The sequence below is a fragment of the Hemiscyllium ocellatum genome, chromosome 49, assembly GCF_020745735.1.
Source record: "Hemiscyllium ocellatum isolate sHemOce1 chromosome 49, sHemOce1.pat.X.cur, whole genome shotgun sequence".
Taxonomy (NCBI): Eukaryota; Metazoa; Chordata; class Chondrichthyes; order Orectolobiformes; family Hemiscylliidae; genus Hemiscyllium; species Hemiscyllium ocellatum.
The window spans coordinates 2690178-2711064 of record NC_083449.1 but is presented as its reverse complement, the minus strand read 5'-3'; the positions used below and the strand labels follow the sequence as shown (position 1 = coordinate 2711064).

The 20887-nt window shown below is 44.2% G+C and overlaps 1 protein-coding gene across 5 annotated transcripts in view; it reads right to left on the bottom strand.

The window, feature by feature from the left end:
• The window catches only part of LOC132837091 (platelet endothelial cell adhesion molecule-like), a 35161-nt gene extending 15665 nt beyond the window's left edge, over positions 1 to 19496 (bottom strand). For 3 of the 5 annotated variants that reach the window (XM_060856766.1, XM_060856768.1, XM_060856769.1), the window contains exons 1-8: positions 16943 to 17022; positions 16086 to 16209; positions 14664 to 14693; positions 10759 to 11007; positions 4677 to 4943; positions 4071 to 4349; positions 2851 to 3135; positions 1226 to 1528 (exon numbers count right to left, since the gene is read on the bottom strand). In XM_060856766.1, the coding sequence (XP_060712749.1) occupies positions 1226 to 1528; positions 2851 to 3135; positions 4071 to 4349; positions 4677 to 4943; positions 10759 to 11007; positions 14664 to 14693; positions 16086 to 16122 (1450 nt within the window). In that variant the 5' untranslated portion in view covers positions 16123 to 16209; positions 16943 to 17022. Of the gene's footprint in view, positions 1 to 1225; positions 1529 to 2850; positions 3136 to 4070; positions 4350 to 4676; positions 4944 to 10758; positions 11008 to 14663; positions 14694 to 16085; positions 16210 to 16942; positions 17023 to 19321 lie in introns of those variants that run through there. The other 2 variants (XM_060856767.1, XM_060856771.1) reach the window with 2 other exon arrangements.
• Between the last annotated feature and the right edge of the window lie 1391 nt (positions 19497 to 20887).

Below are 20887 nucleotides of genomic sequence, written 5' to 3'. Positions count from 1 at the left end.
AGATTTCTTGTCAATAACATCATTCCTTCAGCAAGCATCAGCCCCAGTGTTCCCTATTCCATGTTGCCCTGACTCCCTGCCAACACCCGTCGGTTTGAGGGAAACATTCGTGTCTGTCAAATACCCTCCAAACCATTTCTATTGCAGAGACATCACTGTTCCTGTGTAGCCTTTCTCATTACTAACATCCCATCAATCCAAACTATTCAGTGCTAAACTCAAAAGATCGCTCTTCAGCCACCCTCCCCAAATTGCCCACGAGAAATTATTACCCCTCATTTTCACTGCCGTCATAGCTTGAGGCAAATTTCACTTTGTCCTCAACCTGTCAGCGGCAAATGTTGCCATTCACAGAGAAAAATCGAAAAGATCATTGGGAGGAGGCCAATTGGTCTGTCCCGCCTCCTCTACCCAGTCAATGCGATCATGGTTGATCATCCAACTTCGTCCTGTGTCTCCTCGCAATCTCCTTTTCGCTACTAAGAATTACACCAACTCTTTCTTGAACAACGTTCAGTGTTCTGGCCCAGATTCATTTCTATGGCAGAGAATTCCAGAGGCACCCCAGTCTCTGGATGGAGACCTTAGTTTCCACCTCATTCCCAACCTGTCTCCGTTAGATTGTCACCCCCGGATCTGGAGTCTCCACCCAGTCATCAGGAATGCCCTCCTTGTGCTTATTCAGTCTATTCCTTGTTTGAAATCTTTGCGTTTCTATAAGATATCCCTCCTCGTTCTTCAAAACCCCAATGGATGCAATCTTAGTCCTAACCAATTCAATGTCTTTCCAAGTGTCAGTCCTGCCATCCCAGGTATCAGTCTGGGATATGTTTGGTGTCCCCCATCTTTAACTAAAACATCTTTCCTCAGATGCGAAGACCACAAACTGCACACACAGTTCTCCAGAGTGTGTTCTCATCCTGCCCAAATGCAGCGAGACATCCCTGCTCCTGGGATTGAATCATCTCACTACTCAATTAAAAAAAAACATGTTGGTGTCTCTTTCTCTCTTTTGAAAGATGCAGCCCGACGTGATGAATTTCTCCAGCGCTTTGTATCAATAAGCTGCAATGGTAACGCTAATTTTCTCTCGTTCTGTCCCTCTCCCCACAGATGTTGCAAGCCCTGCCGAGTTTCTCTAGCATTGTTTTAGAGTGTTCCTGCCACGTCTTCTGCTGGAGCCTGGTGAAGAATGGGCACAGTTCTAAGATGAAGAATGGATTACCTGGCAGTGTGAGATCGATGGGATTGCTGGTTACATTAAATATCATTCCACTGGGACCCCTGTTGATTGCGCCACATCGGTATTGGCCTTGGTGCTGGGACTGGAACGATTCAATGGCCAGCTCTCTCCAGTCTGAGCTAAAGTTGTAATTCACGCTGACATTGTTTAAGGCTTTCTGTTGGAAGTACCATTGAAAGTAAGGTCTTGTACCTCGGCTCAATACACATTCTAGAACGGGACTACTCCCAATCAGAATCTCCGTTTTATTGGTTCTGAGTTTGAGAAAAACACCAGCAACAGGGACTGGAACAAAACAAGACAAAGAGGAAATAAAAGATCAAGTGTTGCATTTCTCATTTTTCTGACAGTTATCTCTGTCTCGTGTAAAATCTGAACTTTGAAAGATTTGTGTTAACTATGGCTGGCCAAATGGTACATCAACCAACCATCGCCCTCTTGACCTTGTGTTCTTATCTTCACTGTCCCCATTCCCAAATGAGTGTCAACATCCTGGTTGTTACAGTCCCCACCCCCACCCCACTACTAACATCCTGGGGGTTAACTTCACTGTCTCCAATCCCACCCCAATATCTACATCCTGGAGATTACAGACACTGTCCCCACCTCCACCCTACTATCAACATTCTCGGGATTACAATCAACCTTCTGCTTCTCCTAAGCTTCTGCCATTCTCTGATGGATTACCGAACATGGAATCATTGAGTCAGAGTTCTACACCACAGAAAAAAAAACCCTCAGTGAATTGAGTCCATGCCGCTCACAAGAGCCTTTCTATTCTCGCATCCATTTTTTCCCTGTACTTACAGGTACATAAGGTCTTACAAGCCCTTTGGCCCAGTGCATTCATATTGACCAGGTCTCATAAACTGACTGAGTCCCACTTGCCTGCGTTTGGCCCATATGCTACAAACATTTCCTATCCCTGTACCATCCAAATATCATTTAAATATTGTAATTGTATCTGCCTTAACCATTTCCTCTCGCATCTCCTTCCAAATACACACCACCCTCTGTGTAAGTAAATTCTTCTTTCCATCCATTTTAAACCTTTCCCCTCTCTTCTTAAACCAATATCCCCTAGTTGTGGACCCCCTGCCTACGGAAATAAATTGGCTATTCACGTTATCCAAGCACGTATTTCTGCATGAAAATACAAGTGAAATTTCGACGACCATTTAATCTGACTCCAGCCTTTGCATCACAAGTGCATTATGATGAGGATTTCTGCCTCTATTACCCTTACAGGGAATTCCAGATTCACCACCACTGTCTTGATATAAATGTTTTCCCACATGTCCCACTCAAAACTTCTTCCCCGTTACTTTCAATCTCTGCCTCTTCCCTGGCCATTGATCCCTCCATCAAGCAGGAAAAGGTTTTCTTCCTGTCTATCCTATTTACACTACTCCCATCACAATCATGTCCCGGCACTCGCAATCTCCTCTGTTGTAAGGAAAACAACCGTAGTCTGTCCAATCACTCTCCATCATAGAACTCTCCAGCCCCCAAGACAACATCGTAGTAAACCTTCCACTACCCCCTCCCCTAGTGATATCACAGTACTCTGATAATGCGGATTTGTATAGAATTGCTTAGAAACTCACCAATCACTGAAACGGCGAGTAATTTGCTGTAGAGGAGAGACTCTTCCTCCTGGTTAGAAACAGCACAGTGATAATTGCCTTCTTGACTTTTGCTGATGTTCACGATTGTATGTACGATTCTACTGTGGTTGGAATACTCCCAGTAAATCTCCTGACTATCCTTGTAGAAAATATATTGAATTGGTGTCGAACCACGGGTTACAGAGCAATTTAACCAGGCGCTGTCTCCTTCCATTACTTCGTTTCCATTCTTTGCACTCAGATCTGGGACAGACACAGGGATGCCTGTGATTGAACCAAACTGTTAGGCACTTTTCCAAGTCAGGAACATTTGTCTTCATTAACAAGCTGCATTTCTAACATACAGGTGGAGATTGTGAGAGATAGTTAGAGAGAGATGGACACACTTAGAGTGTTGGACAGACACAGAGGGTCATAGAGAGACAAGGAGAAACATAGAGAGTTACAGACGTAACCGAGATATAGAGACACAGAGGTTCGTAAGGAGTTATAAAGAAACATAGTGTCATAGAGAGTCAGAGTGAGACATAGAGAAACACAAAAGTACAGAGCCATTGAGATTAACAGAACTCGAGTCATAGACAATCAATGTAAGTCATTGAGAATCAAACAACTGTTGACAGATATGGAAACATAGAGAGACTTAGAGATGCATAGAGACATAGAGAGTCAGAGAGAAGCAAAGATAGAGGGTGATAATGAGACAGATATCAAGGTTTGTGCCGTTCTGGCATGTCTCTCAATGCATTATGATATCTGCCATGACTTATAAAGGCAAGTGTCTCATCAGCCTTCTTAATCTCCCTATTAATCTATCCTGTCTCGTTCAGGCTTCTCGAGACTCGTTCACCAAGATTTCAGTGTTCCTCTAAACCTTTAAAGGTCTGTAGCTAATTCAACACAAAAAAAACCCTCAATCTTCAGATGAAATGCAGACTCAGGAAGCAGATACACTGGAAATAGCAAAATAAAATTACAAAGCGGGCGGAATGGAATAGATTTGTGAGGTATGGAGAGAGACTGGTGACCGTAATAAATAGGTGTTCACAAATTCAATAATGAGAGAGAGTGTAAACGCTGAAGACCAATAAAACAAAATTCTCCGTAGTTGGGAATGACAGGATGAGCTGACAAACCCTTACATTTTTAAAGGTTTGAGTAACAGTAAAAAAAATGAAATAAATGAAGATGTAGCTCACGTTTGATTGAAATGAGAACAATGTTGCTCCATTTCCTCAAATTACTATCGCGAGTCGTGACTTCACATTGGTAGGACCCTGAATGGTGCATTGTTGCTTCCTCTTTTGCATAACTGCTCTTCTCTGAAGGGAAGTTAAGAGAATCCCTGTTTTTGTAAAATGTGTATAAAAGGGGGTGATTTTCGTGAAAGGGTTCAGTCAAACAGACGAGGTTAAAGCCTTCACCAATGAATACTTCCACGTCGGGGTCAGCTTGCAACGTTGGCTTAGAGCAGAGATCTACAACAGAACAAAATCAAACAATATAAACGCAACGGGTGCTGGAGATCTGAGACAAAACACAAAAATTGCTGGAGAAACTTAGCAGGTCTAGCACTTTTCTTGGAGAGAGAAGTAACATTTGGAGTTCTTTGTACTGTTTTCAGCATAGCCATACTGACAAAATATATAAAATAGGAGACTCTATCAGTTTCGACACATCACTTTTTGATACCACCACAAAATTCCTACTGCACGATTGCAAGTTCCGATGGCTTTATCCAACACGTACATCTTTACCTGTGAATCATCTAAATCAAGACAGAACAACTAAAACGAAATACCTACCTTTTACAATGATGCTTACATCTTGTGAGATCCATTTCCTGAAACCCAGTTTCTGTTCACATCGATAAGTTGCTCCATCTGAAAATCTCGCCATTGCTATCGTGTACTCTGGTTCATGCTCTCCTTCAATTAAGAAATTGTTTCGATACCAAAGGAAGGAGTAATCTGTGCCAGATCCCCAGGTGTAACTGGAGCATTTCAGAACAGAGGTTTCACCAAGCAGCAGGGTCGTTGAATGGACTTGCACAGTCAATGTCATATCTGAAGCTTAAAGAAGAAAATACAACATGTAAGATCTGAAAGACCTTAGTAGCCCATATTACAATATAAGGGTAGGGAAGTCTTACTACAACAATAAAAGGTGCTGGAGGGAACCACATCTGGAGCACTGCAGCGTCTTCAATCCACCTATTTAAGGAAAGATTGAATTTAATTGGTTCAGATAATGTTCACAGAGCTGATCCTCGCAATGGAGGGGCCATCTTATGACCAAAGGGTACACAAGTTGGCATGATGGCTCATTGGTTGGAAATGTTGCCTCATAATTCCAGGGACCCGGTCTCGATTTCAGCCTCAGGCGACTGCCTGTGTGGAGTTTTTACATTCTCCCAGCGTCTGCATGGGTTTCCTCGGGGTGTTCCAGTTTCCTCCCACAATCCAGAGATGTGCAGGTTAGGTGAATCAGCCATGCTAAATTGCCCCAGTAGAGTTCAGGAATGTATGTTAGAAGCACTGGTCAAGGGTACGGGATTGTTATTCTTCGAAGGGATGGTGTCGACTTGTTTGGCCGAAGGGACTGTTTCCACACTACAGGCATGCTATAAAAATCTTGGGATTCTGCGCACTGGAGTTGAGAAGAATGAGAAGTGTTTCATTTAAATATATAGGGGCTTGACAGGGTGAATTCCGAGAGGATGTTTCCCCCTCATGGGAGACTGTAGGAACAGTGGTCACAGTCCCAGAATAAAGAGGTACTGATTGAAGACTGAGATGAGGAGGCAGTTCTCTCAGAGAGTTGGGAGTCATTGGAACTCCTTGCCACAGAGAGCTGTGTGGGGTGCAGAGTCCTTGTGTACATTGAAGGCTGAGACAGATAGATTCTTGATCAGTCGAGGAATCAGGGGAAAGGAAAGGAAAGGGGATCTGAAGAATGTTAAATCAGTAATGATCTCATTTGCAGAGATATACATGTGGACAATCTCGGGATTATCTGCACGTCAAGATTCTATGATCGAAATTCTGATCCGAGAATGCATTGTGTAAGGGGGAGGTGCTGGCCGAGTGGTATTATTGACTATTAACAATTAATCCAGTGACCCAGGTTCAAATACTACCATGGTAGGTGGTGGAGTTTAAAATCAGTTAATAACAATCCGAGTGTAATAATGACAGTAAGTTAACTGCTGATTGCCAGGGGAAAATAAATCTGTTTCACTAATGTCGTTTAGGCAGGAAATCTGACAAAAGTACCCAGGCTGACATAAACGAGAATACAGCCACACAGCAATGTGGTTTACTCTCAACTGCCCTCTGAGCAATTAGGGATCGGCAATTGGTGCCTGCCTAACTACCATCATGCACTGCCCAGAAACTCCTAAAAAGGTAATGGGGTGGAATATTAAGTTAATTATCCATTTTAATTAAAATGTAAACGGTACATGGACGGTATGAAGACTGGCTAGGTGGTTCACAGTAAGGGGGAAGGCGTTAGGTTTATAGGTGGATCAGTCAACAGGGCAGGTCATTGACAGATGGAGTTGAAAACTGTTTAATGAGAAGTAATGCACTTTGGGAAAAAAGCACATTAAATGAATGGCAGGACACGAGGAAGCTCATGAGGAACAAAGGGATCTTGCAGTGTTTGTTCACAGTGGGCGGCACGGTGGCACAGTGGTTAGCACTGTTGCCTCACAGTGCCTGAGACCAGGGGTTCAATTCCTGACTCAGGCGACTGACTGTGTGGAGTTTGCACGTTCTCCCCGTGTCTGCGTGGGTTTCCTCTGGGTGCTCCGGTTTCCTCCCACAGTCCAAAGATGTGCGGATCAGGTGAATTGGCCATGCTAAATTGCCCGTAGTGTTAGGTAGAGGTAAATGTAGGGGTATGAGTGGGTTGGGCTTCGGCGGGTCGGTGTGGACTTGTTGGGCCGAAGGGCCTGTTTCCACACTGTAAGTCTAATCTAATCTGAATCTCATCTAATCTAATCTAATCTAAAAGATCCCTGGAGGTGGCAGGAACTGGTTAATATGGTTGTGAAGAAGATATAAGGGACGCTTGCCATTATCATGAAGGTGTAGATTATAAGATCTGAGGGTGATTTTGCAGTTGGACAGGACCTTGGTGAGGCCGCAGCTGGAGCACTGTGTGCAGTACCAGTCTCTACACTATAGGACGGGTGTGATTGCACTGGAGGAGGCCATAGCAGATTCACCAGTATTTTCTCTGGGTTAGAGCATTTCAGCGATGAAGAGAAGCTGGATAAGCTTTTGAGGGGCATGGGTAGGGGGAGTTGGAAGCAACTGCTCCCCTTAACTGAAGAGTCAATAAGAAGGAGGGAGATATCATTTAGAATGAAAGGCAGAAGGTTTAGAGAGGGAATTGTGGATAGTTTCACTCAGAGGGTGGGAGAGTCTGGAATGCACTACCTGCCAGGCTGATTGATGAGGGAATCCCATCAATGTTTAAAATGCTCTCAATCACCCACTTGACATGTCATAACATTCAAGCCTATTGGTCTAGTGCAGGATAGTTGGAATAGTGTAGATAAATCCGTTCAGAGTTGATGTGCCAAAAGGTCCCTTCTGTCGTGTACATGAGCAGAACTCTATGACTCACTCACGAAAACAAATGAGAAGCTAAATTAACATGCGAGTGAAAAGAGATGATTGATTCAATTCAATGCCATTCCCCTCACTGTATTGTAACTGGGAATAGTGAGCAGAACGTAGGAGACGACGAAGCTGCTTTGACACTTCTTCCATAATCAGTTGGACCCACAGCAGTGTTTAGGATGTGGAAGAGTGTACGATGCAGAGTGTTAAGGACACAATGTGACACAGCACAGGATGGAAAAGATATGCCCCAGTGCAGGATGAGGTCCAGTGAAGGATGTGAGCCCAGTGTAAGCCGAGTGTAGTGTGAGGCCTAGTATAGAGTGAGGCCCAGTCTAGGATTTCATTCAGTTTAGGTTGGGGCCCAGGTTAGGATAACGCTCACTTTAGAATTTATTTTCCCAGTTTATAACGGCAACCAATGTAGGATATTTCTCATATTCGAATGGGGCCTGGTTTAGGATGAGACCTAGTTTACAATAAGGCCCGAGTTTACATCATGCCTCAGTGTAACGTGTGGCCTAGTTTAGGATGTGTCAATATGTAGGAAATAGCCCAGTGTGGGATGTTTCCCAGTTTAGTATTAGTCTCAGTTTAGGATGAACTACACTTTGGATGACGCCTAGTGTAGGATGAAGTTTAGTTTGAGATGTGGAAAGGTTTAGTACGAGGCCCAATTTAGGATGTGACCCAGTGAACAATGCACCTAGTTTAGAATGAGATTCAGCGTCCACTATAGTCCAGTTTAAGATCTGTGCTAATATAGCAAGTGGTGAAAGTGAGGACTGCAGATGCTGGAGATCAGAGCTGAAGAAGGTCTCATGTCCGAAACTACGATTCTCCTGCTCCTGCCTGACCTGCTGCGCTTTTCCAGCAACACATTTTCAACTCTAATATAGAAAATGGTCCAGTATAGGATGTTTCCCATTGTAGAATCAAGTCCAGTTTAGAATGAGGCGCAATTTAGGACTTGCCCTAGCTGAAAGGTCGACTCTCCTGCCCCATTGGATGCTGCCTGAATGGCTGTGCTTTACCAGCATCACAGTTTTTGACTGTTTAGAATGAAGGGCATTTGTGGGTAAGGTCTAATTTGGGATGTGGCCCAGTACAAAGTATTTCCCAGTTGAGGAGGTATTGCTGTTTAGACTGAGACACAGTTGAGGATGTGGCCCAGTTTAGAATAAGACCCTGTTTAGAATGTGACTCCGTTTTGGATGTCACCCAGTTTAGGCTGAGACCCAATTTTAGAATGTGGCAAGATTTATGCTGAGTTCCAGTTTAGGATTGGGCCCAGTTTAGGATATGGCTCAATTTGGAATGATATCTAGTTTAGAATGAGGCCCCGTGTAAGGTCTGGCTCAGCTTGGAATGAGTCGGTGTTTAGGATAACATCCAGTTAGGATGAGGCCCAGCTTACAATGGGGCGCAATTTATAATGGGGCCCAGGTTATGATCTGAACAACATTTGGATAAGGCTCATCTTAAGGTGAGACCCAGTTTGGTACATGCTGAGGCCAAGTTTGGGATCAGGCCCAATTTAGCAATAGGCTGAGGCCCAGTTAGGGAAGTGGCCCAGTTTAGTATGAGGCCAATTTAGGTTATGGCCCAGTTGAAGGTAACGTGTCCCAGTTTATGTATCAGGCCCAGTTTGGGATTTGTCCCAAATTACGGTGAGATTCCAAATGGGATGTGGCCCGGTATAACGTTGTAATGTGGCCCACTTTTGGGTGAGGCCCTGTTTGGGATGTGACCCAATATGGGATGTGGCCCAGTTTAGGGTGAGGTCAATTTAGGATGCAGCCTACTTTAGGGCTAGGCTTAGAATGGGATGTGGCCCAGTTTACGGTGAGGCCCAGTTAACAATGGGGCTCAATTTACTATGGGGTCCATTTTATGATCTGAAACACATTCGGGTGAGGCTCAACTTAGGGTGAGACCTAGTTTGGCATGTCGCTCACTTTAGGCTGAGGCCCAGTTTGGGATGTAGCCCAGTTTTGAGTGAGGCCAATCTTGGTATGGCCAAGTTGAACGTTAGGATCAGAATGGGATGTGGCCCAATTTAAGGTGAGGCCCAAATTGTAATATGACCCAGTTTAGGCTGACGCCCTGTTTGGGGCATGTCCCTGTTTCTGATCAGGCCAAATTTGGGATGTGACCCAATTAAGGGTGAACAACCAAATGGGATGTGCCCCAGTTTAAGGTGAGGCCAACGTTGTAATGTGACCCACTTTAGGGTGAGGCCCTGTTTGGGACATGACCCAATTTGGGATGTGGCACAATTTAGGATGAGGTCAATTTAGGATGCAGCCTACTTTAGGCTTAGGCTTAGAATGGAATGTGGACCAGTTTAAGGTGAGGCCAACTTTGTGATATAGCCCAGTTTCGGGTGTGGCCCAGTATACAATGGGGCCCAATTTACGATGGGGTCCTGTTTATTACCTGAACCACTTTCGGGTAAGGCTCATCTTAGGGTGAGTCCCAGTTTGGTATGCAGCTGACTTTAGGATGAGGCCCATTTTGGGATGTGGCCCAGTTTTGGGTGAAGCCAATTTAAGTTATGGCCCAGTTTAAGGTGAGGCCCAGAATGGAATGTGGCCCAGGTTAAGGTGAGGCCCTCTTTGTAGCGTGGCCCAGTTTAGGCAGAGTCCGTGTTTGGAATGTGGCCCAGTTTAAAATGAGGCCCAATTTGGCGTGTGGCCCAATTTAGGGTGATGCCCAGCTTAGAATAAGGGCTAGTTTAGTGTGAGGCCCAGTTTGGAATTTGGCCCAGTTTATGGAAAGGCCCCTTTTGGAATATGGCCCAGTTTGGAGAGAGACCTAGTTTGGAATGTGGCCTAGTTTGGGTGAGCTCCAGTTTGAAATGTGGCAAAATTTAGCATCAGGCCTAGTTTGGAATGTGGCGCAATTTAGGATGCAGCACTGTCAAGTGAGAAAACTGGGTAAATCTCTTTGGAGCAACTGGGTCCTGACACCAGATCTCCTATCAGTCATGTAACCGACCTAATACTGGAGCAGGTTTAAGGGGCCAAATGGCCTACGCCTGCTTTAATTTCTTCTGATCCTGATGTTCAACATTAAAATCTGGGGAGTTCGAGAATTCCCTCCCTTGGGAATGGGATTGCCTCTGTGCATCGCTGTGTCCCTTGGGACTTGATGAATGGGACAGCATGCAGTATGATATATTGTGTGGTCTCTCCAAAAAGATATGGTTTTCGACACAGAGTATGTAAATCAAAATTCAACGTTTCCGTACCAATGGTCACCACTTTCAAAGGTTCACCTCGTGAAGGGGAGCTCCATTCACTCCATTGACACTGGTAATAGCCTCCAGTTTTACTGTCAGCTTTTCTTCGAAAGTGTTTAGCAAAACTTTCGGGAATGTTGTTCTTATACCAGAAAGCTGTTATATATCTATTGATGTACCAACACTTCAGAGTGAACCATTCCCCTTCTTTGATGACACCATCCCTGGGATTCGTTATGACGACCTCTGTGGATTGGCCTGCAGAACAACAGTAACAGACATTTCTAATGAGTAAAACATCAATCGAAACTTTTCACTCTTCATCACAGTTAATGCATTTGCTGTTTCTGCCCGATGCAAAACTGCAATCAGTCGATTAATCAATGTTAATTGATTAATTAATCCAAATACTATCCACCATAAACTAGGAACAAGTCAGGAATGTGATTCAATAATCTCCATTTGTTTGGATGGGTTCAGCTCCAACAAAACTTCGACACCATCTGGGGACAAAGCAGCCCCTGCTTGTTAGGAACTACATCCCTGAACATTGATTCCCTCCAACGCTGATGCTCAGTAGCAGCAGTTTGTACCATCTATGAGATGCACTGCAGAAGTTCACCACAGATCCACAGACAGCACCTTCCAAAGCCACAGCCAACTCCATTCAGAAAGACAACATGCGAACACCACCGCTTGCAAGTTCCCCTCTGACACACTCGCAATCTTAACTTGGAAATGCACGAGCCATTGTTTAGTGTTGCTGGGTCAAAATCCTGGAATTACCTTCTTTAGGGTATTATGGGTTTGCCAATACACGTGGACTGCTGTGGTTAATGAAGGCAGCTCACCACCAGCTTCTCATTTGGGTAACTAGGGATGGTGACAATAAATGACGTACCCAGCCAGCGACGCCCAGGTCCCTTAAGCAGAATTGATCTTCAATGGGACTCCATCTGTACAAGGACTGTGCACGGGTCATTCTTACTGATACGGTCATAGATAGATGCATCTGCAGCTGGCATGTTGGTATGGATGAAGTCAGTTTGTTTTTCCCACTTGTTTGGTTCCCACGCCACCTGCTGCAGACCCCGTCTAGCGGCTATGTCACTTACGACCCAACCAGTCTGCACAATAGTGCTGCGGCCGAGTCACTGTTGATATTGGACACTGAAATCCCCCACTCAGGTTAGATTTTGAGCCCTTGTCATCTTCAGTGCATCCTCTAAATGTTGTTTAACACGGAGGAATACCGATTCATCACCTGCGGGAGAATGGTATAAGGTATTCAGGAGGAGGTTTCCATGACACCACATATTGTCCAGAGCCAATGTTGAGGACTCGCAGGGTAACTCCCTCCGGACTGCATCCCCCTGTTCAGCTACCTCTGCTGTGTCTGTCCTGCTGTGGGACAAAGCATATTCAGGGATGGTGATACCGATGTTTGGGAAATTGTCTGTGAGGTATGATTCAGTGTGTCCGAAGATGACTCTCCCAATTTTTGCACTAGCCCCCACATGTTAATGAGGAAGTCTCTGCAGGGTCGACAGGGCTGTTTCTTTTCCATTTTCTTTTCTGGTTTCTGGTTTGATACTGGGTGATGCATCTGGTTTCATTTCATTGTTGAGACTTCGCAGCGATGGATAAAACTGAATAGATTGCTTAGCCATTTCAAAGGACAGTGATAAACTGTTTCAGGACTCGACATGTGAACACTACTTCTCTCTCCCTGTAGATGCTGCTACACCTGCTGTGTTTCTCCAGTATTTTCTGTGTTTATGAATTTTAATGTTAATTCTATTTCTCTCTCACTCCATAGATGCTGCTAGACCTGCTGAGTTCCTCCAGTACTTTCTGCATTTATAACGTTAAGTCTGTCTCTCTTTCCCGTAGATGTTGCTAGACCTGCTGGGTTTCTGCAGCAATTGCCATTTTTGTAAGCTGTGACGTTAATTCTCTCTCCCTCTCTCTCTCTCTCTCTCTCACACACACACACACACACACACAAACACACACACACACACACACACACACGCACACACACACACACACACACACACACGCACACAAACACGCACACAAACACACACACACGCACATAGTCTCTCATTCTCTCTCTCTCGTAGCCTCCCCACCTTTTTCCCCACAGATCTGCTAGAATGTTGAAACCTGGCATTTTCACTTTCCTGTCCTGATTAATACGAGACAAAAAAAACCTCGAACAGAATTGGCTCATTCCCCAGGAGCAGTGCTGCCAAGTGTACATCGGCAAAGAACCCCAACATCCTAAAGTGACTAGGATCTATTAAATGAATTATTATACCGGGGCAAAGGGTGTCAAGGTCAATGAGATCCACCTTTGCAGTATTGGCTGCTGCAAAATACAGCGTTCTGTTAACTTTGAATGTTTATCAAGGAACATGTGATTGGAACATTGCTGTCAGTTACACATCATGGCAAATTCACCACAGTCTTATCAGATCATTGGGTTGCTCTCTCATTACAGAGAGATGACTGGGTGATGGTTTAACTTGAGGGTCACCACTCCTCAGGCGAGGAGAGTGGTTGAAAAGGAGAGTGATTCACGGTTACCTCAGCTGGCCTTGGGAACTGATCTCAAGTTGATGGCATTTCAGTGTATTATAAAGCAGCATTCTAAGGGGGTTCTCCAACCCCAACCCTCGATTCTCAGGCGGCAACGGGAGGAATTCTGGAGCAGGGGGGAATTACAATTTAAATAACTTTAATCCACACCCAACCCCAACTTCACTGGAGACAAATAAACTGATTTATTCCAGAGTTTTATTTTAAGAAGTGTGATTGAGCAGTTTATGCCAATACTCTCTGGAGTTTAGAGGAATGAAAGGAGATCTAACTTATGGATATAGGAAAGTAAAGCGGGGGGGGGGGGTTGACAAAGGAGATAGAGAGAGGATGTTTCCTCATGTGAGACTATATAGAACGAGACGTTATCAATTCAGTAAAAGAGGATGGTGCAAATTGAGAACAGAGATGGGACGGAATGGCTTCTGTCAAAGGGTATGTGTGAAACTGTGGGACTATCGCAACCACCCCTGTCCCCACGGTCCCATGGAGAGGGGGATTTCGGGATAATGGCTAAAATTAAGGAGGAAATGGACAGACGTTTAGTCACTGGCGAGTTAAAGGAAGCGAGGAAAGAAAAATGGCATTGAGGTCCAGGTGGCATCAGCTGCGATTGCATGGAATAGGAGAACAGGTTCCAAAGGGGCTGAACATAACCTCCTGCTTCTAGCCCTTATGTGTTTATGATGTACAATGCACAACAGAATAGAATTTGCACACTGTGTGAGTACCGAGGGACAATGCCGATAGCAAACACAATCAATCCTTCACACCGAGGATCCGTCCAGTGCAGAAACAAGCCATTTGGCCCATCAAGTCAACACCAACACTCTGAAAAGTATCCCACCCGGACCAACCTCCCTACCCTATCCCTGTAACTCTGCATTTTCCACAGATAATTCACCTAACCTACACATCGCTGGACATAATGATAATTCCCCACGGCCAATCCGCCTAGCCTGCGCATTTTAGACTGTTGGAGGAAACCCAGTTAGACACAGGGAGAATGTGCAGATTCTTCACAGACCATCATCCGAGGCTGGAATTGAACCTCGGCACTGTGAGCCAGCAGTTTTAACCACTGAACAAACGTGCCACACCCTGAGCCTGATCTGCCATTCAATAGCTGATCTGCCGCCTAACTCCACAAACCTACCGTTGGACTCTCGCCTGTCAATACCTGAGGAAGCACAATCTCTTAGATTGAAAACTAACACCTGGTCCTAGCCTCCACTGTGGCTTGTGAGTGAGAGTTTAAACATCCCCTGCCCTTTGTGTGTAAATCGTGAAAGGTAACATTTTCAACATACCGTATGCCACCAGATACGAAACATTTCTTACTGTTAAAAGAAAAGAGAGAGAATTCAGCGTCATGTCTACAAAAGTTCTTATTTTCAATTGTAAACTCTGTGAGATGATGCATACGCTGATGCGATCAATAGTCCTTTGTTTAAAGAGGAATCGGCTGTTGGCCACAGGACTTGAGCAAGATTTGTGTTTGTTAAAGGGGTAAACCATTTCTTTTTGCCCTGAGTTTGTACGTTTGCGTGAGAAGCATTGTAGCCTCTGAGAAAATTTTGAGATATATTTCAGGGACACTAAATATTGAATGGTAATGTATATTAAATCTGCTCAGATCGTTAATCAGGGCATGCCACAGTAGACTCATGGAGTCATTCAGCAAGGATACAAGCCCTTCAACCCAACTCGACCATTGTCAACAGGATTTCCACAATAAAGTAAACTAGTCCTACTTGCCAGCAATTTAGCCCAAATTCCTCTAAACGTTTCCAATCCATGTCCCTGTCCAAATGTCTTTTAATTATTTTATTTGTACCCATTTCTACCACTTGCTCTGGCATTTTTTTCCAAATACGTATTACTTTCTGTTTGAAAAAGATCCACCTCAGGTCCCTTTTAAACCATTCCGCTCTCACCCAAAAGCTATGCCATCAAGTTTTGGACAAAGACAAGATAGAAGTCTGGGTAACAGTGTGTAATATGGAATTCCAACTTTAATACGATCGTGTCTCACAGCATAGCCCTTTGAACCAAGCAAACTGTACCCACCAACACTAAAGAATGTTCCCATTCAACGGATGGGGGTGAACTGAAAGTGGGGGTCACAGTCTAAAGGAGACTGAGATGGGGAGAAATGTCCTCACCCAGCGAGTGGGACCGCTGTGGGATTCTCTTCCATAGTAAACAGTCAGGGGAAGAACACAGAAGTGCTCCCATCCATCTATCTCCCTTGTCGTCATCCGTTTCGTTTCCTTCAATACTGCCCCTCATTTCTCTCTCTCCCTCATTTATATCCCTATCTCTCTCACTCTCTCTCCCTCAATTCTAACATGATCTCTCTCTCTCTCCTTGAATTCTATGTAATCAATGTTACCTCAGTCTTTAATCCTGTCGCCACATTGTCTCTTCCTCAATTCTACCCCATCACTCTCTTTCTCCATCAATCCTGCCCCATCTCTCTCCCCTCTTTCAATCCTGCCCCATTTCTCTTTCTCTCCCTTTCCCTCAATCCCGTCCTTCCCTTTCTTTCTATCTATCCCTTTCAACCCACCCTTCTCTCTCTGACAGAATTTATAACTACAAGCTCAAATACACAAAATAATTTGAATAATTTTAGCTCGTCCAAACATCATGGCTCTGACATCTCACTAATCCGAGAGGCAAATTGACATGATGCTTCTTTTAGATATAAAGCTGTAACAACCACTTACAAAAAATGAGCAGGCACAATTCCTTCGCATACGGCATCGTGTGGAATCCAAACACAAAAGCCTTCTCTCTTTCTCTGGGAGTGTAAATACTTCAGGGGGGCAATTAATTTCTCCGCCAGCCTTCCTAAGAAAGGAAAATAAATAGGTTTCTGGTTTCATTGAGCAGGGAATGAGACCGCTCAGTCTATCCACCGGCAGTGGATACATGTAATCTGTGACTATCCGTCTCCCTGTTTGTGTTACAAACTGTTACTCTACACGGTTCCTTTTATGCCCATAATTTTCTCTCTTTACCTGTGGAAAGGAAAAGGAGCTCAGCAAACAGAGAATTATGTGGCATGGGAGCAGGCCTTTCTACTCATATCATCCATGCCTACCAGGTGATTCAAACTTGTCCCATTTGTTTGTGATTGGCTCCTATCCTGCTAAACCTTTCCAACCAAATCCAATCCAGCACCAATATCTTTTAAATGTTGTAATTGTACCCATCTCTATCGCTTCCCCTGGCATTTAATTCCATATGTGCAATCAGTTATGAAAAAAAAATGCCCCTCAGATCCCTTAACCTTTTTCACCTCTCAACTTAAACCAATTATCTCATGTTTTGGACTCACCTTCCCTGAGGTAAAGACTTTGGCTATTCATACTATCCATGCATCTCATGATCTTAGAAACTTTCATAACGTTATTCTTCAGGCTCTCATGCTTCAGGGTTAAGACATCCCAGCTTATCCAACCTCTCCTGATAATCCAATCATCCAATTATTGTTAATCTTTTCTGTACCTCTTCTAGTTTAACAACATCCTTCCCATAACATCTCAGTCATTGCTATTTCATTCATTAGAGGAATTCTCACCAGAATTGATCTCTCAATCGATTCTTCAATTAGAGTGAATTGCCTGCAGTTTTCCTTTCCCCGTTCTCTCCCACTCAAACAGTCAGAGAAATATGTCCAGCCGGTGCACAGTCTGTCCAAAATGTAGATGAACTACGAGGGATTGAACAACACCTTCCCCCATTCCCCCACCACGTCTTTTACACCCCCGGAACCAAGGAGACAAAGCTAAGAGGGAAATCTGGTTCTGGTTTCCGCAGATCAGTCTGCAGTTCTGAATCTTCAGCTGTAGGCTGTAGAGGCAACTTTAGCGGTGTCTGTGGGATGACGTTCGGTTTCAGAGAAAAGATATTAACCACACGTAGACAAGTATAATTTACTGCCTACAACTGAAACACAAAAAAAGGCACTAAGCTCCACCAGTTAACACAACGCGCTTATTATCTGACAGAAATATTTGGCACAGCGCAAAAGGATTGATGTGGAATCAGCATACTCAAAAATTAAATTATCTTTCTCTCTCTCTTCACAGAGACTGCCAGATCTGTTGAATTTCTGCGGCATTTTCTGTGTTTATAAATTGTAACATTAACTCTTTCCCTCTCTCTGCACAGATGCTGCCAGATCTGCTGACTTTCTCCAGCATTTTGTGTTTATAACCTGTGATATTAACTCTCTTTCCCTCTCCCTCTCTCACTCGCTCTTTCTTTCTCTCTCAATCTCTCTCTTTCTCTCTCTCTCTCTCACTCTACAGATGCTGCCAGATCCGCTGACATCCTCCAGCATTTTGTGTTTATAACCTTTAAAATTAACTCTGTTTCTCTGTTGTCTCTGTCTCTCTGTCTCTCTCTCGCTCGCTCTTTCTCTCGCTGTCTCTCTCTACACATGCCGCCAGACCTACTGAGTTTTACGGTACTCTCTGTGTTATTTTCAGATCTCCAGAGTGTTGCACTGTGTAACTTTTGAAACCGGAAAAAAAATGTATTATTTGTATCAGGCGACAGTGACACCACTCCTGGTGAAAGTGTGTCTGCTGCTGTTCACGAGAAGAGGAAAGACGGGGGCTGAAACACTTCAAAATAACTTTGCAACGCTCTGTCAGAAACATGAGATTATGTGGCTGCATCTTATGCGAAAGAGGTACATATCACCATAGGATTAGGAGTAGAACTGTTAAGCCCATCGAGTCTGTTCTGCCATTCAAAGAGTCTGTGGCTGATCTGATCATCCTCAAATCCATTTTGCTTATCTTTCCTTACAGTAAAAAATGAGGTCTGCAGATGCTGGAGATCAAGCTGCAAATGTGTTGCTGGTCAAAGCACAGCAGGTTAGGCAGCATCTCAGGAATAGAGAATTCGACGTTTCGAGCATAAGCCCTTCATCAGGAATAAGCCTTGTAGAGGGAGGAAGAGAGCTTCTTCAAGGAAGGCATCCTTGCTTGTAGAGGGAGGAAGAGAGCTACTTCAAAGAAGGCATCCTTGCTTGTAGAGGGAGAAAGAGAGCTTCTTCAAGCAAGGCATCCTTGCTTGAAGAGGGAGGAAGAGAGCTTCTTCAAGGAAGGCATCCTTGCTTGTAGAGGGAGGAAGAGAGCTTCTTCAAGGAAGGCATCCTTGCTTGTAGAGGGAGGAAGAGAGCTTCTTCAAGGAAGGCATCCTTGCTTGTAGAGGGAGGAAGAGAGCTTCTTCAAGGAAGGCATCCTTGCTTGTAGAGGGAGGCATCCTTGCTTATTCCTGATGAAGGGCTTATGCTCGAAACGTCGAATTCTCTATTCCTGAGATGCTGCCTAACCTGCTGTGCTTTGACCAGCAACACATTTGCAGCTATCTTTCCTTACAACCTACTGTTTCCTTTCCGATTTAAAAATCTCTCTAACTCAGCCTTGACTTTCCTGAAAGACCCAGCGTTGACAACCCTCTATGTTAAAATTTCTACAGATTCACTACCATCAGAGAGAAGAAATTCCTCCTCATCTCTGTCTTCAATGATTCTGACATGGCATCCCTCTGAGCCCATGCTCTCCCACACAAGGGGAACCAACATCTGTCCACACCTCCCCTGGCAAAGCTCTCCAAGAATCCACAATAAAGTCATCTCTCGATCTTCTGAACTCCAATAAGGACAGGCCCAACCTACCCAGCCTCTCCCTCATCAGGCAGTCCTTCCATACCAGGGATCCCCCCGCTGAGTAACCTTCTCTGTACTGTGTCTAATATCCAGTCTATCATTTAGATAAGGATCCCCAAAACTATTCACAATCTACCAGCTGTAGTCTGACTAGTTCCTTGTATAGTTCTTTTTTCAGCAAAACGTCCAAAGTTTTATACACCATTTCTTTTGAAATAAAGGCTGTTTGCAGTCCCGATGAACTGATTAACTTTGATGCTATTTTTTGTAACTCACCAACAATGAATTCCCGATCCCTCTAATAAGGAAATTCTCCGTGGGAATGTTTTTGCAACTTTCTCAGAAGTGGTTTCAGCCTCTGGAATCCAAGCAACACCTCGATCGCAAGAACTAATTTTCTCAACAGCTTGGGGAGTTCAGAGAATTTCTGTATCTTGCGAAGTGCAGTTGGTGTTTTTGAAGTGGTTCCTCATTTACAACAACATCGGACAGAGTTGCAAACGTCATGGCGTTATGGGAGATCCCAGTGGGTAGATTTTATGTTCATCCTACTCTGTGATTGACATGCAATCCCTGCAGAACAAGATAATCTAATTGCCTCCCTCTGTAAAATTAGGTGTCACTACAAATCTGCATTATTTGTCCCATCATTCTGTTCCTAATCTGCCCCAGCCTCAATTTAATTCTGTTTTTATAGTTATGTTTAAAACAAACATTTGTTCTCCCCCTTTCTTTTTACTTTTTTAAACAATTTGCTAATCTGCTCACTAACTTTATTTGCAACTTATCAATTTGGCTGTTACTTTAACCGTCTATTTTCTGTCCTGGGCAGCTGAACTATTGACTGCACAGCGAGTCAAATTTTCACAGAGAGAGAAAATGTAGATGAGACGGAGAGAGTGTGTGTGTGTGTGTGTGTGTGTGTGTGTGTGTGTGTGTGTGTGTGTGTGTGTGTGTGTGTGTGTGTGTGTGTGTGTGTGTGTGTGTGCCTGTGTTTTCGAGAGAGTGTGACAGAGTGATTTTTTGGCAGAGTGTGTGTGAGACAGAACATGTGTGTGCGAGTCAGTGTGTGTGTGAGTGTGTAACTGTGTAACTAAGTGAGAGAGTGAGATACAGTATGTGTTTCAGAGTGTGTGTGTGCATGTGGCTGTGAGAGAGTGCGTGAGACAGAGAGGGTATGTGTGTGAGAGTGTATGAGGCAGAGTGTGCATGAAAGAAAAGGTATGTGTGAGACAGAACGAGTGAGAGAGAGAATTCTTGTGACAGTTTGTGTGTGAGTGGGTGTGAGAGAGTGAGAGACAACTTGTGAGCCAACTTGTGAGACAACTTTAGTCTGTGTGAGAGTGTGTGTGTGCGAGAGAGTCTGTGTGTGACACAGAGTGTGTGACAGAGTAGAGACATAGAGTTGTAGATGTCTACAGCATGCAAACAGGCTGTCCGGCCCAACTTACCAATGCTGTCCAGTTTTCACAAGTTAAACTAGCCCCATGTGTCTTTGCTCGGTTCATATCCTTACATACCAATCCCATCCATGCACCTGCTTAAATTTTTCTGAAATGACAGATCCGTATTCGCTTTCAGCATTACTACCGAGAGCCTGTTCCAGACTCTCAGTATCCTTTGTGTGAAAAAATTGCGCCATTAGATTCTTTTGTATTTCTCCCCTCTCACCTTGAAGAAGCCCTGATCACATTGAAGAAGGATTTAGATGTGAATTGTGATGCTAAGGCTATGGGCCACGTGCTGGAAAAAGAAGAGAAGAGAATAGTGACGTGGTTGTTTTTGATCAGCACAGACTCAATGGCCCAATGGGATTTTTTTTCTGTGCTGCAGACTTCTATG